The sequence below is a fragment of the Serinus canaria genome, chromosome 3 (genome assembly GCF_022539315.1).
Source record: "Serinus canaria isolate serCan28SL12 chromosome 3, serCan2020, whole genome shotgun sequence".
Classification (NCBI taxonomy): Eukaryota; Metazoa; Chordata; class Aves; order Passeriformes; family Fringillidae; genus Serinus; species Serinus canaria.
Window position 1 is genome coordinate 42185424 of NC_066316.1, and position 15135 is coordinate 42200558.

General features: G+C 49.5%; 1 protein-coding gene across 1 annotated transcript; it reads left to right on the top strand.

The window, feature by feature from the left end:
• Positions 1-3849: 3849 nt before the first annotated feature.
• ACTA1 (actin alpha 1, skeletal muscle) lies at positions 3850-6217 on the top strand. The gene is made up of 7 exons (XM_009092840.4): positions 3850-3967; positions 4048-4190; positions 4352-4676; positions 4818-4979; positions 5192-5383; positions 5503-5684; positions 5800-6217. Exons 2-7 carry the CDS (start codon positions 4062-4064, stop codon positions 5941-5943), a joined length of 1134 nt encoding a protein of 377 aa, XP_009091088.1. The 5' UTR covers positions 3850-3967; positions 4048-4061; the 3' UTR covers positions 5944-6217.
• Positions 6218-15135: the final 8918 nt, after the last annotated feature.

Genomic DNA, 15135 nt, shown 5'->3' on the forward strand with positions numbered 1-15135 from the left:
CTTGCTGGTTTGTTCTGTATCTTGATTAGAACGTGTCCTGTCTGAGACTCAAGGATACATACAGGGTGAAAATCAGAGACCCACTGCAGAGGGTGGGAAACTTGTGTTGTCACTGCTGGGGCTGTGATTTCAATCAGAGAAAATACTGAACACATTGATGCTGGGTGACTGTGTACATTACTTAAGAAGCAACAGGTTATTCTATCAGATAACTCCACTCTTTCATTTTACAATACTTCTTGCCTAGTAGAAACTAGGTAATTTCAGTTTTGCATTTTTGTTATTTGCACAGAAAGGAAAACTTGTCACTGATCACTCAGCTTGTCTGTGACAGAAAGGAATAAAGTGCAGATCTCATTCAAACCCTTCTGGCCTGTTAAACTTTTCCGAAGCATTTTAGTATTGTATCCATTTAACTTCCCTTTAAGCTATTTCTAGCATACATGTAAAATGGGATTAGCAGCTCACCATGCAGTTATTCACAGCAACTGCTTGTGCCTAGGCTCAGAAGAAACCTCGAAAGCATTTATGAAAGTGTGGGAGTACAGCATGATCTTCCTTACTCCCATGCCTTGGTCTCTGTTGGTAGGCACTACTAATTTCCTTTTGTCCTTTGAACCCCAGTGCCCCAGTCAGATCTCTGACATAGGAATAATTTAAAAAAAAAACAAACTCTATTATTCTGATTAACAGCAGAATTTAGTCTTTCAATAAAAGTTACTCCAATCTGATGTCTTGCACCTTTCTTTTGCATGTAGCTCAAGAGCCAGAAACTGACTGCAGAGCAACTTGCACGCCCTTATGTTTTACTTGTCTGGCTCCATGCCTGCTGCAACAACTTGATCTAACAGCTGAGAAGGTCAGAAGTTAAATTGGTTGAAGAGAATCCAGTTTCTAGTTTTAAAAGCACAGCTCCCCTTCCGAGGCTTCCCCTCCTCCCTGTACTAATACAGTAAGCTGGGCTGAGAGTCTGAACATGTTTGGAAGAATAGATTTATGTAGAGAGGTTCAAACTAATATGGGAAAGAAATGCACTACTAGCAGTCATCTTCTAAGATTGTTCTGAGCAGCGAACTTTGCTCTTCTGCAGTCTTGCATGGCTGGGAAGTATGAGCATAACTCCCAGCTCCGGCTTCAAAGGAGTCGCTCGTTTCAAGCCTTGGAGGAATTCCACGTGTTCGCCTGAATGTCACTTTGAGGGCGGTTTCACATCGATAAACTTAGCAGGGTTTTGGGAGAAAGGGACTAATGGAAGATGTGATTGCTTGCCCCTGCCAAGACTCCTGAATTTTGCTTGAAGAGCAATTTCTTTGACTGTCCACTATATATCGCTCTGGGGATATCCCATATCTTCCTAGACTGTTGGCCAGATCTCTGTGTTCTGTCAGGAGTGGCAGGGCAAGCCCTGGAAAGCTTGCTCCAGGTGCAAGCAGTTCTGATCACCCCTATCCATTGTTTCAAAGTGCCTGGGTTCCCTGCTGGATCATGTTTATCATGGTTGCTGTAAAAGTATTATTCAGGTTTTTGGGAAAGGATGAACTGTGTAGGGTTTTGAACTGTTTTACTCTACTGCTGGGTTGGGAGGTGCTTGGCGTTTATACAACAGCTTTCCATCTGACTATTGCCAAAACAGAAGGCTACTTACAATGAGTTTACTTAAACAAAGCCTCATTAAAATAACTTCCATGTTTAAACAGATGTTTAATGTTCTTGTACTAGTAATGTTGAACTGGTTCTCTATTCTGTTGGAAAGTTTGAAGAGTCTGGGACTCAGGGTTATTCCTCCTCTCTGTCCTCTGCTTCATTATGTAATAAACTGTGCTGCTACAGAACTTGTGTCTCAGATTACTGCTCCAGGAGGATGCCTTCATTTACCACTGCATATGGAAGGTGGCAAATGCCACAGCTCTAGCTTGTTTCTAAGTGTAACAAAAACAAACTTGTGACAAAAAGATGAGGGTTAAAACTGCCTGAGGGGGATGGAAAGCTCTTCTTGAATAAGGATATACGTTGTTTCTTAGTTATTTTCTCAGTAACGGAGAGCATGCAAAGTAGGGGAGGTACACATTTGCATCCTTTGTTGTCACCAGAGCAGCAGGAAAGTTTTTTGGTTGTCATTTGTGATCGGTTTCAGAAGCTATGCATGGTGGATAGTGAGTTCTTTGTGCCCTGTACTGGAAACCAGCTCCAACTTGAGACAAAAACCACATTCATTTAGTGAATCCAGATAAACATCAGATCTACCTGCAGAAAATGATATTTTACTCAGAGGTGGGAGAATTTAACATTGCCATTTGGGTACTCTGCTGTAAACTAGATGAGGGTAGAGAGAAAGTAAAAGGGAACAGAAGGGATAGCGTGGGTTTATGCTTGCATCATGTTTCATTGCAGGATTAAGGATGTTTATCTTTCAGCGACATTCGGGTTTCTGTTACTTGATTTCTGATTCAACACAACCAGCCATATTTTGGAAACCACAATGAAGCACTACAGTTCTGTAAATATATTTGGTGGTTGTGATGCCTTTAAGTGCTTTTAGGCTTCCGATTTTTGTACTGCCAGTTGTTGATGACAGAAGTGAAGAATAATACAAGTTGAGGAATAGGGCAAGAGAAGAGCACATTTTAATAACAACTTGACAGGAATTCAAAATCTATAGCAGAAGGAATTAAATGGCTGCCAGAGGTAAAGAAGAATGCTGCCAACCTGGAGGATGCAGAAGTTAAACAGGGGAAAAGAAAAGTTGTCTGCTTCTCTGTTGTGCTGTCTGCTCTGCCTTGCAGTGGAGGAAATCACCTGCAGAAATACCTTCACTCGCAGGAGACTCCTCACAGCACAGTGCTTCCAACCTACTATTCCTCTTTCTTCTTGCCTGACTCCCTAAATTTTCAAAGGATTTACACTTGACTGATAGTGTCTTCAGAGAGGATCATGAAGGTTGATTTGCATCAACATGGTGTCAGGGCTGCAAATCTGCCTGCATTACAGCCTCTTCTTTCCCTTGGAAACCATGTGTCTGTAAAACCTTCCAAGTGTCCCACATGGAATCTCTGCCTAAATACCCATAGCTGAAGGAGATGAACTGTTCCTTTTCACTTGCATAGTATCTTCAGCTCGTCAGGGATGACTCGCCTGTGAGACCACACTCATTTTGGAAAGGGTGAGCCACAGGGATGGCTGAAGGGTTCCCGTGTAGCCTGGCCGAGCTCAGCGGCCAGCAATGGGCACTTGTAATGGCACCAGCATTCACCACTACGTCAGGCTTCTGGGATCTGACCAGGATTAATCCTTTACCGGGCTTCTCTTCAGGCGTTTGTCTGACAGATGTTATCCCGTGCATTTATTTTCCATTTTTAAATCACAGCAAAGAAACGATGCACGGCTTTAACTTCATGTGTGAAATTGTGGGTTTTGCATGGGCTGTCGCCGTGTGCCCTGCAAACCAGGGATCTACCTTGTCACTTCTCTCCCAGTTCCCTTTCTCCCCCTGGGCTCACCTACAGCTGTGGGATAGAGCCGGGAGAGACGCGTTTCCCTTCGCAGCCCCGAGCCTTGGCACGTGGTGGCCGCGGAGCCGATGCCGCTCTCCTCCTGCCCCGCTGAGCCCCGCGGCGCTCCCGGCCGCCCCCACCTGCTTTGCCCTTAACGGGGCCGGTGCTGCCGGGGGATTATTTCGGCCCCGGCTGCGGGCGGTGGCGGGGGGGGCTCGGCAGACGCGCCTTATACGGCCGGGCCCGGCTCACCTGGGCCGGGGCCAGGAGCGCCTTCTTTGGGCACCGCCGGGCCGGGGCCGCGCCGGGCCCGACACCAAATATGGGGACGGCCGGGGCCGCATTCCTGGGGGCCGGTCGCTCTCGCCGCCCGCCGTGATAAAAGGCTCGGCGGCGGCCGCGGCGGCCACGAGTGACCCGGCAAGGAGCGGGAGCCTCTCTCTCTGCCCGACGCGCGCAGCCCGCAGCCAGCCCAGGTAAGCCCCGGCCCCGCCGCCACCGCCCGCGGCTGCCGGCCGGCCGTGAGGCTCAGCCCCGCTGCCCTGTGCCCCCGCAGACACAGCCGAGACCATGTGTGACGAGGACGAGACCACCGCGCTCGTGTGCGACAACGGCTCCGGCCTGGTGAAGGCTGGCTTCGCCGGGGACGATGCTCCCAGGGCCGTGTTCCCCTCCATCGTTGGCCGCCCCCGCCATCAGGTACGGCGCACTCCCCCTCCGAGCCTCCCCGCACGCCCAGCCACAGCCGTGGTTGCGGATCCCTGCTGCTTTCCAGCCCTCCGCATCCTCCCGTCCTGTCGGGGAGCCCCGTGCTGCCGCCCGTGGAGAGGTTGCTGAGCCCCCGCTTTCCTCCCCTGCAGGGCGTCATGGTGGGTATGGGTCAGAAGGACTCCTACGTAGGAGATGAAGCCCAGAGCAAGAGAGGTATCCTGACCCTGAAGTACCCCATTGAACATGGCATCATCACAAACTGGGACGACATGGAGAAGATCTGGCACCACACCTTCTACAATGAGCTGCGTGTCGCCCCAGAGGAGCACCCCACTCTGCTCACTGAGGCCCCCCTTAACCCCAAAGCCAACCGTGAAAAGATGACCCAAATCATGTTTGAGACCTTTAACGTCCCTGCCATGTATGTGGCCATCCAGGCTGTGCTGTCCCTGTACGCCTCTGGCCGTACCACTGGTGAGTGCAAAGTCCTGATGGCTCCTTGTCCTCGAGCAAGGGTGCCCAGGACAGGTCCCCTACCTCTGACAAGCACTCTGCCCCCAGGGCAGGACCCTCTGTGGGCCACATCTCTCATATGACTGCTTCTTGTCTCCCCAGGTATCGTGCTGGACTCTGGTGATGGTGTGACACACAACGTCCCCATCTATGAAGGGTATGCCCTGCCCCACGCCATCATGCGCTTGGATCTGGCCGGCCGGGACCTCACGGACTACCTGATGAAGATCCTGACTGAGCGTGGCTATTCCTTTGTCACCACAGGTAAGCACCATTCCCTCCTCCAAAAAGTTCCCTCTCGCTTCCAACTCTTGCACTTCTAGAGATGCTCTCACCCCATTGCAAGCCCTGAAAACAGTTCCCGGGGGGAGCTTATGTGTGCTCGGGGTCTGGAATCCCAGCAGAGCTATGGAGGCAGCGCAAGTGCTCCCTGTTCCTCCTCTACAAACACTGATGCCTTGGCTCCCCCCTGACAGCTGAACGTGAGATTGTCCGTGACATCAAGGAGAAGCTGTGCTATGTGGCGCTGGATTTTGAGAACGAGATGGCCACGGCTGCCTCTTCCTCCTCCCTCGAGAAGAGCTACGAGCTGCCTGACGGGCAGGTCATCACCATTGGCAATGAGCGTTTCCGCTGCCCAGAAACCCTCTTCCAGCCTTCCTTCATCGGTGCGTGCCCCCCTCCCTCTCTCTTCCCTGGGCAGCTCTCCCCTCTCTCCAGAGCCACCCCGCAGAGCTCTCTCTTTGCACTTAACCTGTGCCTGCCTGTTTCCCCCTGCTGCCCCCAGGCATGGAGTCCGCAGGTATCCATGAGACCACCTACAACAGCATCATGAAGTGCGACATCGACATCAGGAAGGACCTGTACGCCAACAACGTCATGTCCGGGGGTACCACCATGTACCCAGGTATCGCTGACCGCATGCAGAAGGAGATCACAGCCCTGGCCCCCAGCACGATGAAGATCAAGGTAAGGCTGAAGCACAAAGCTCCTTGGAGCAGCTTCATGGGGCCGAGCACAGCCCCGTGCCCGCCCCCGCAGCAGAGTCCTGTGTACTGATCCCAGCTCTCTCCGTGTTTTCCAGATCATTGCCCCGCCTGAGCGTAAGTACTCTGTCTGGATCGGTGGCTCCATCCTGGCCTCCCTGTCCACCTTCCAGCAGATGTGGATCACAAAGCAGGAATATGATGAAGCTGGCCCATCCATCGTCCACCGTAAATGCTTCTAAACATGTTTACATGATCACTTTGCCAACCATGCTCAGGATGACAACCTTCAAGGTTGCAGGCAGCCGAGGGCCTGCAACAGCCATGTAACTTTCTATTTTGTAACGATTTCTGGTTACTGTTGCTGCAAAGCTCCATGTGACACAGTGTATGTAAAGTGTACATAAATTAATTTATTTTATCTCGTTTTGTTTGTTTTTAAAACCAATGCCCTGCGGAAGGAAACAAAAAACTTCAAGAAGCATTAAATCATCAGTCATTCTGTCACACCCCTAATGCTGTCGTTTGTCTTCATTTGCTCGGGTTCTTCCGTCACTTGCGGACTTGGCGTGGAGGCGGTGGGGCTGAAGTCCCAGATAGGAGGGGGACTGGGGAGGGGACAGGACCCAGCCAGAGGAGCCAGCTCTGTGACTGCCTTGGGCTGCAGGCTGCACGCCCTGGCACTCTGCAGTGTGCCAGTCCCAGGCAGGAAAGGGTTACCTGGAGCCTTTGCTTGCAAAACATTTCTTTTGGCTCAGCCTGCCAAAAAAGTAGCCCTGGCATGCTCCCGAGGAAGGCAAGGCTGGGGCTGAGGGCAGGTGGCGGGTGCAGGTTAAATAAAGAGCTTTCCACTCCACTTATGGGAAGCCCACCTGCCGTGGTGCTGTCCCCGGGGGGCTGAGGGCAGCCAGGGCCACTTCCTCACCCTGCCTGACTCGCTTGCCCTTGCCAGTGGTCAGGCACGGGGAGCTGCCTGCTGAGGAACCACCCCCTCCTCTGCCTCCTTGAACCACCCCTCCCGGGATCACATCCTGCACTCAGGAACTCCCCAGGAGCCCGAAGGAAAATCCCAGGGGCTTCCCCTTGCCGAGGGCGTTTGCCTGTCCTGAAATGATTTTCAGATGAACTTCCACCCTAGGAAAGTTTTTTTGTTCTGCTGTGGCTATGCTAAGGACAATTTGTTTTGCATTCTGGCTGGTTTTACTTGCATTAAAGTGAGACCATGACATGAGTTCACACTCATGTAACACTTTTGTTTAGCGCTATCCCAAAGCAAAAACTTGTGGGAGGAGCTGCCCTGGTCGTTCCCTGGTACCTGAGAGCAGGGAGGGCCGCAGGGCAGCCCTAGGGGCTCTCAGTGACTGGGGAGGCACTGGAAACTAGTTGTTTCTCAAAAACCAGTTGCTTCTCAAAAAGCAAACATGAATTTTTGTTGCCATTTGTGTAATGGCACACACTCCCTCTGTCAGCTCCCTGCTGGGATTTTGGGAGGTGTTTAGCCTTAAGTCCTCAGTACTTGACCCCTGACCTCAGGTTCACTTGTGGTGATGTTATGAGATGGAGTTTAGGACCTGCTTCTGCTATTTAACTGAAAGACTGTTTTAAAAGCACAGACACAATTAGCTTAGAATAGTAGCCTCATGAGTTAGACAGCAATTTCAGACTCTACTTTTTCACCTATAATTTTAATTTATGGCCCTAAACCCACAATAGAACAGGATGATTTTTGAAAGGGGGAGTGATGCTGAGCCAGCCACTCACCTCCAGCCTGATCAGAATCAAAGGGATCAGGAGATGCTTACTCCTCCTGAATGAAGGCCTATATTTTGCAGTGCCAAACTTGGGTTTAGGACCCCTCATGAGCACAACTGTGGGCAGGGCAGAAATGAGTCCTTCAGTAGTCAAACCACCTTGCACTGAGAGTCTGATGCTGCCACTGCCACGTCATTATCTGCTGCCTCTAACAGCAGCATTTGGTCTCACTCTAACCCACAGCATCAGGTATTCTCTACAGCCTCTGTGCCAGTTTCATCCAGCTGAAGATAAATGACCTAAAGTACATTCTTACAGCTGAAAAGAAATGACTAGTTTGTTGTTTTTGTTGCTTACTCAGTGAACAGAGATGCCGTGAGTCTTCAGCCCATGAAATCATCCTGTTCAGGTTTAAATTTCAAACTGAAACACTCTCTTTATCCTGAAAGCAGCCTTTTATTTGGGCTTTGGGTTTTCCTTAATATTTTTAACAACTGAAGACGCAGATTGTTTGGAACCAGGTGAGTTGGATTTTCATATGGCTCACAAGCCCCATTATTGGGAAGGTGCTTTGGAGAATTGTGCAGTGGTCTGAGTTTGGTCTTTATTGTGCAGTTGTCAGGAATTTCATTGCCCTCCCTGTGCCTCTAACAGTGCTTTTGGCAGCAGGCAGGGGATCCCCAGGACCCAAAGGACCCCCAAGACCATCATCCTCTGTTTTGAGAAAGGTAGAGCGATAAATGGGACATCAGAGGAGTAAAAGGGGATAGAAGGAAGGATGCAGGACACTCACATACTGTGGGAAGGAGGGTAACAAAGGGGAATGGCTCTTCCCTGCACCAAAAACATCCTCTGGGGCTGCAGCTCACTGCTTACTCCACTGCCATCTGGGTCCAGGGCTGGACAATGCTGGACAGCCCTCCATAACTTCAGTCTACATCCAGTAGGCAATGCAAGAAGCTGCCCTTGGTCCAAATATCACCAAGGGATGGACAATCTCCAGACAGGAAGAGTCCTTGAAAGGACAAAAATGATGTGGTGCTGTTTAAATGAGCTTGGGAGGCACAGTCATGGCTGGGTTTTGATGTAAGCTTCTCCCAGATCTGCAGATGCCTGGGCCATTACCTGAATTATATCAGGAGATAAGGGAAAACCTGGATTCTGAGGGAAAGTCTTGAGGGAGCCTCTGAACAAAAGAGCACAGGAAATCCTGGAGTAGATGAGCACACTGGAGGGATTTCCTAATTTTATTTTGATGCCGATTTTTCTGAAGTAGAAACCTGCATTTGCACAGAGAGCAGAATGTGGCCCAGGACAGGCTACCCTCTCACAAAGGGGATGGCTTTGTGCAGGGGGAACTGGCACCCACTGCTTCTCCCCTTGGGTTCTAAAGCTGCAGAAATAAAAACACACAGTATTTACTGGGCTTGGCTTTGCTGGGAGGACCTGAACACCCCCTCAGACCTGGCATCAGTGCAGCCCCACTGTGTACTCTGTTGTCTGTGTGCCTCTCATGGACGTTTGGCCAGTACTATTTATTTAAAGAGTTTTACTAAAAGGACACTTTAAAATTATCACTGCTTTTCACAGGAAACTCCTAAAGTGAGGCATTAAAATGAAGCCCTTCAAAGATTCAAACAATTTTATTTTATAGGAAAATTTTGTGCTGTTTCTATTTCATTAATCCACAGGAAGAAATAATCGAACATTTCTTGTTAGGGCATATTTGTTTGTTTATTTATTTTGAACCAAACAAGCATTTTTTCTTTTAAAAAAACCAACCAAACAAACAAACAAACAAAAAAACAAAAAAAAAACCCCAAAAAAATGCTGTGCAGTTGTATAGATTTCCATGTCTCATCTCCTGGGGCTGGAAAATGGAGTGCACAAGGGTGACTGTAACCTATTGATCAGCCAGTGGATAACTGCAGGCAGTGCTGGTGTGCAGGCATCCCACGTGGGACAGATGCCACTCAGCGTGGGCAGCTTTAGCCACAGGACCATTGGAAATGTCCCCCAACCCTGAGCGCTGTCCTGGGAATTGCTGGTGGCTTTGGGGATCCTCTTCAGATCATCTTGGCCAGAATGTATTTTGGAGGGACCAAAATGTTCTGGCTGCAGGCTTTGGGAAGCAGTTGCATTTGCAGCTTACTAAGACTCTGTTTTTCATGTGTCCTGGATCTGGAATACAAAGCAGCTCCTGATTGCTCTGCGGCACGGAAAGCTGGAGCGCTGCTGGCTCCCACTCAGGCTGTGTGCTCTGTGTGATGGGGGTGAGCAAATAGTGGAGAAATCTTTCACTTCCCCCCTCCAGGGCACCCTGTCAGCCTTGGAACTGCACTGCCCGGTGCAGAGCTGGGGCCGGCAGTGAGCAAAGCCCCGCACTGTGGTGGCTCCGGGCAGCTCACCCTGTGTGCTCGCAGGGACCGCGGCCAAACCCCGGCTGGTCGCGGCTGCTCAAGGCCACGCTCTGAAAATAAAGCTGCAGCTTGGAGGCACTTCTGGTGTTGATGTTCAGGGAGTGCCACAGGCAGCCCGGGAATGAGCCTCGATGTAACCCCACCTCAGGGAGCTGCATATATATATAGATCCCTGGAAGCAGTTTTCTTCCTTGGCACATCACTCCCACCCATAGCTCCAAACAAACACTCCCCGCTCCCCTGTGCCCTCACTGCTTGGCTTCCAGCAGCTTCTCTCTCTTCCAGGGTAAACAAGTCTTTAAAGTTGAGAAATCTATTGCTGGAGGGAGGAGGGAAAAGGGGGAAGATGGCCTTGTAAGAAGACTCTGGCACTTGCTTGGAGATGAGCAGCCCAAAGTCAGCATCAGCAGGCATCAATCAGCCCTTGAGCCTGGCTCACAGAGACACAGGGACCTGGGCTGTGTTTGCCCTTGAGCCTGGCTCACAGACACAGGGACCTGGGCTGTGTTTGCCCTTGACCTGGCTCACAGACACAGGGACCTGGGCTGTGTTTGCCCTTGACCTGGCTCACAGAGGCACAGGGACCTGGGCTGTGTTTGCCCTTGACCTGGCTCACAGAGACACAGGGACCTGGGCTGTGTTTGCAGTGGAGCTCACGCCCTGTCATGCTCCTGCTGGTTTGTCCTCTCTCCAAAGCAGAAGTGCTGCAAGGCTTCAGGTGCAGTGTGTGAGGAGACCTCTGTATGGGTGGAGCTCTGTTCTTTTCCCATGGGAAGAGCTTCCTGGTGCAGGCAGGCAGGGACAAGAGTGCTCCCATGGGCAGAGTGATGGTGGTCACAGGAGAGTCACCCTTCACCTCACACTGCTGGTTCCTCAAACCCCCAGACAGAGACAATATCTAATGTATTTGAGTGCAAAATAAAGGGATTTACACTGCTGCTTGGGGTGGCCAGTGCTGAGCTGCTGGTGCTGCATGGCTAGGTCAGAGCTGGGAAGGGGCCATGCAAGAAGCACAGCACTGCCAGCCGTGCTGAGGGAGCAGACAATGGCAGAGCAGTCCTGCTCTTCCCAAACCTCCCTGTGCCTGCCTGCAGAGGGAAGGAAGGAGATCTGAAGCAGATCAACACGAAAGAAGCCCACAAGGTTTCCCAGGGCAACTATACCTGCTTCTGTAAGGCTTTTAAATTCCCTTTAGCAAGAATGATCACAAAAAATAGTTACAATAACAGAGGCATAGGAGTATAACCAGTTTGAGTCTGCTAGCATTGAACAATGCTGTCACTGGGGTACCTGCCTGCAGAGCACAGCCACAGGGCACTGTGGGGAGCTCTGCCTGCCCTGCACTACATTCTGTGCTGAAAATTAGGAGGTCCAGGTGCTAAAGCTGCCCACTTTCTTGCCACAAGTTTTTCAGAGTGGTCTGGGGGGACTGAGGCACTTTTCCAAAGGCAGGGTATTGTCTCTACAGGGATTTCTCATCCTGGAAGCCCTTATCCTCAACACATGAAAAATTAAAAAAAAAATCTACTAAGAGCTACCAGAAATTCTTTATCCCAATCATTTTATAGTGATGTAGTGATGGTGTCATTCCTACTTAATCCCAGCAGCACTGCAGCAGGTGACAGGCCATGTTTCTGTGACTGCAGGAACCAAGCAGTTCACATTGAAAAGTTGATTTTCTTTCTCCTTTCTCCTTTCCCATACCAAATCTCCATCACAGTTTTCCTCTGTGACCATGAGCATGTCAACATTCATAGCTCTGTTTGTTGCCAGCAATGTGGCTTTCCTATTTTCCATCTCAAAGGAAGATAAAGAAGAATAGCTAATACCCATAAAGGGTTTTGAGATGTTGTCATAGAAGGTGTTTGGAGAATGCGAAATACTTGTGATCCTAAATTTAGCTCTGAAAGTCATACAGACCAGTTTCCTGGCACAAATACCAGAGAAAGTCTTGAAATCTGAACATTTTCCAATTACAGCCACAAACTGGAGGCTGCAGCAGCCACAGGTGGTTCTGGGAATCTCTGGCTGTGCCTCCTGCAAGTCCTTTGCCTTGCTGAGAGCCCAGACCTCCCACTTCCTCCCAAGCTGTTCCCACCAGCAACCCAAAACACCGGCAGTTTCTGTCCTCATTTGGGTGTGGTGCTTCTATATTGGACCTCCAACAACCCTTTGTGATAAGATTATCTTTCAAATCTAATAGAAGTGACAAATTTAGGAGAATTGCAGTGTTCAAACCAGTCTACTCAGGGACTATATGCAAAATCCTTCTTGGGATAAATCTTTCAGGAGAAACATGGTGGTTGATTTTAGATCTTCTACTTTGAGATATATTCCTTTCTTCTTTCCTTAATTTTTGTTAGTCCACTGAAGACAGCCCATCCTGGCTGGCCAGGACTGCATGGCCAAGGTGTTCTGATTCCTTTGTTCACATTTGATGGGTTAAATGCCAGACAGGTTAATAAATAAGATTGGTTCTGCTTAGACAGCAAAATATGGTATTAAGTGGAACTTGGGCCTAAATTCCAAAGTCAATTTTAAAAGGGTGTAATTTAATCCTTGAGCTACTTATCTTCTGCTGACTCGTTGCTTTATCTTTTTTAGTGCCTGCTGCACAAGTGCCTCAGTGGAGAAGCTATTGTTTGACAGAAAGTTGATGTAACCCCTTCCACAAAACCTTGACCAAAATCCAGAAACCAGGTGTGGCTCTGCCCAGGCTGGAGGTGCTTGGTTTCCTCACCAGTTGCAGCTTCCCATGGCAAAGGCTGCAGCAGGACAGTGGGCAGCCCGGGGAGTGCACCTGCTGAATGTGCATCACTGTTTAAAAATAAAAGGGGAGAGAAAAGAATAACATGGAAAATATTGCAAGGTCAGCGGATGGCAGGGGAAGGGCTCGTGCCTGGGCAGGGGAGTTTGGGCAAGGACAGGACAAATACTGGGATGGAGGCATAGCCACGTAAAGAAGAGGTGTCTGGGATGTTCTGCAGCACAGAAGTAATGGAGAAGGCTCCGGGTGCTGCAGTGACATTACACTCAGTATTCATTTCTACTGTTTGTGTGTGGTAGATTGGCTCTATTTCAGCTTTGCAGCAAGGTTTCAGCCATGTACACAGTCTCAAACACCCTCTGCTGCAATGCAAACATGCTGGAGTTGATTCAGCCCCACTGAAGCTGAGGGGGACCTGCAGATTTAGTTAATTTTTAAGTGTTTGAATGGTCAGGGGTCAGATCAAGTGAAAAAACCATAGCAATAAAAGCAATCACAAGAGGAAGCAGAAAGGAGAAAGAAGGAATAATTAATTTTGCAGCTGTAGGTCCAGAGAAACCTGGCTTGGCTTGAGGCATGGAATATATAAGATATATGCATTGAATCAGTTGCCTGTTCTGCAGAGAATTTATTGCTCATTTCATCATTCACATAATTTTTTCTCCATTTTCTATGGAAGAATCTGTCTGAATTAAGGATCAGTTGAGCAAATGAGGGTATAGAAGAAAACTGAAGAGCAGTAAGACCCAAGTCTGGACCACAGGTGTTCTGGAGGAGTTGTAGTTTTGACAAATAAGATACATGGGTGGGAAAAAAAAAAAACATTAAGAGAGAAAATGTTTTATGACATAATCGTTATGCCATTGACTTTGTGCTGGGAAAGAGGGCTGAGCTGCAGAGCTGGGAGCAATGGCAGGCTCACTCCAAGGAGGTGTTTTCCTTTCTGACTCTGGTTTATCTCTGACCAGCACAATGGAGTGGCTTTGGAATAGTTTTGGAGAAAGAAGCATGAATACACTGGCTGCACATGGGAAGGGTGTTTTTGTATGGGAGGTGTAACTGTAAGGAGGGTTTGGTATTGCTAAATGAATATTTAAAGCAAGTGTCTGATAAGTTCTTCACTGGCAGTTTGACTTGTGAGTCATGTTGCACAGTCCCCAACCATGCCCCTCTCTATTTATAAAGTCATGCCTTGCTATATCTGACTCTCTAAATGAGCCCTTCAAGTTGTGGAGGGGATTCTAGCGGCACAGTGTGGGAACCAGGGAACAATTTGGAGGGGTAAGGGAAGTTAGAAAGGACACCACGAGTCACTGCATGCTGACTGCCCTCTGAAGACCAGATCAAATGGGCTGCTAGGCTTTTTCACCATGAAAAAGTCCAGGAGGCAGGGGTGGATGGCTTCAGTCTGCTGGGCACGAGGTGGAGGAAGAAGAGTAGGGTGAAGGTTCATCTGAGCCGAGCCCCTGCAGGTGTTCCAGGATGCGTGGAGGAGCAGGGGGAGGTCACTCCAGGGAAGCATGCCAACAAACCCAACAGCCAGTGCTTTTCCCCTGTGCACAGTGCCTGCAGGAAGGCTGGGGAGCTGCTGGAGCTGCTCCCTGCCTCAGCTAGGAGTGGAGTGGAGCCTCAGGGGGTCCCTGCTGGCATCTGCCCTGGAGCCCTTTCCAGGTCACTGCCCCCCAGCTGGCTGTGGCTGTGGGGTGCCTCGGTGCTGACAGGGCTGAGATGTGCAGGACAGGAGGGACACATCTCCAGAGCTGCATCCTCCTCCCCAGCTGGCTGGAGCTGCAATAAAGTGTGTTTCCAAGTGCTGACAACATACTGGTTATCAAGTAGGTGCAGGACAGGGGAGATGAGGCAAAAGGACATGAGGAATGCATGGAAATTGTACTGGGAAGCACAGCAGGGGTGCCAATAAAGGTAGAAGGGAGAGTCCTGACCTGATTTGTCTATCTCTTCACAAACAACAGGCAAGGAGGGACAAACACACACAAATTGCTTCTAAAGAGTGATTTGGATGAATGCATGGTCTTATTTTTCCCTGCCAGTCCTTTTTCCATAGTGCTCATCTGCAAATGACTGGTACATGAGAGATGAGGGCTGAATGTGGGACACAGGTACATCCCGAGCCTGCCTTTGCAGAAATGGGGCCCTACCACATGAAAGGATTACCTGGGGAGACAAATGCTACCACTCCCAATGTCCCCCCCTTCCTCCTTCTTCCTCCCACTTTCTATACTGACATGATGCCATATGGTCTGGAATATCACTTTGGTCAGCTGGGGTCACCTCTCCTGGCTGTCTCTCCTCCCAGACTCCCATTCTCCCCCAACTTCCTCACCAGAACCAAAAGCAGAAAAGGCCTTGGCTCTGTGTAAGCCCTGCTCAGCAATAACAAAAACATCTCCACATTATCAACCCTGTGTTCCGCACAAATCCAAAACACAGTGGATCTATCCATCCTGGCCACTGTGGAGAAAATTAACTTTACC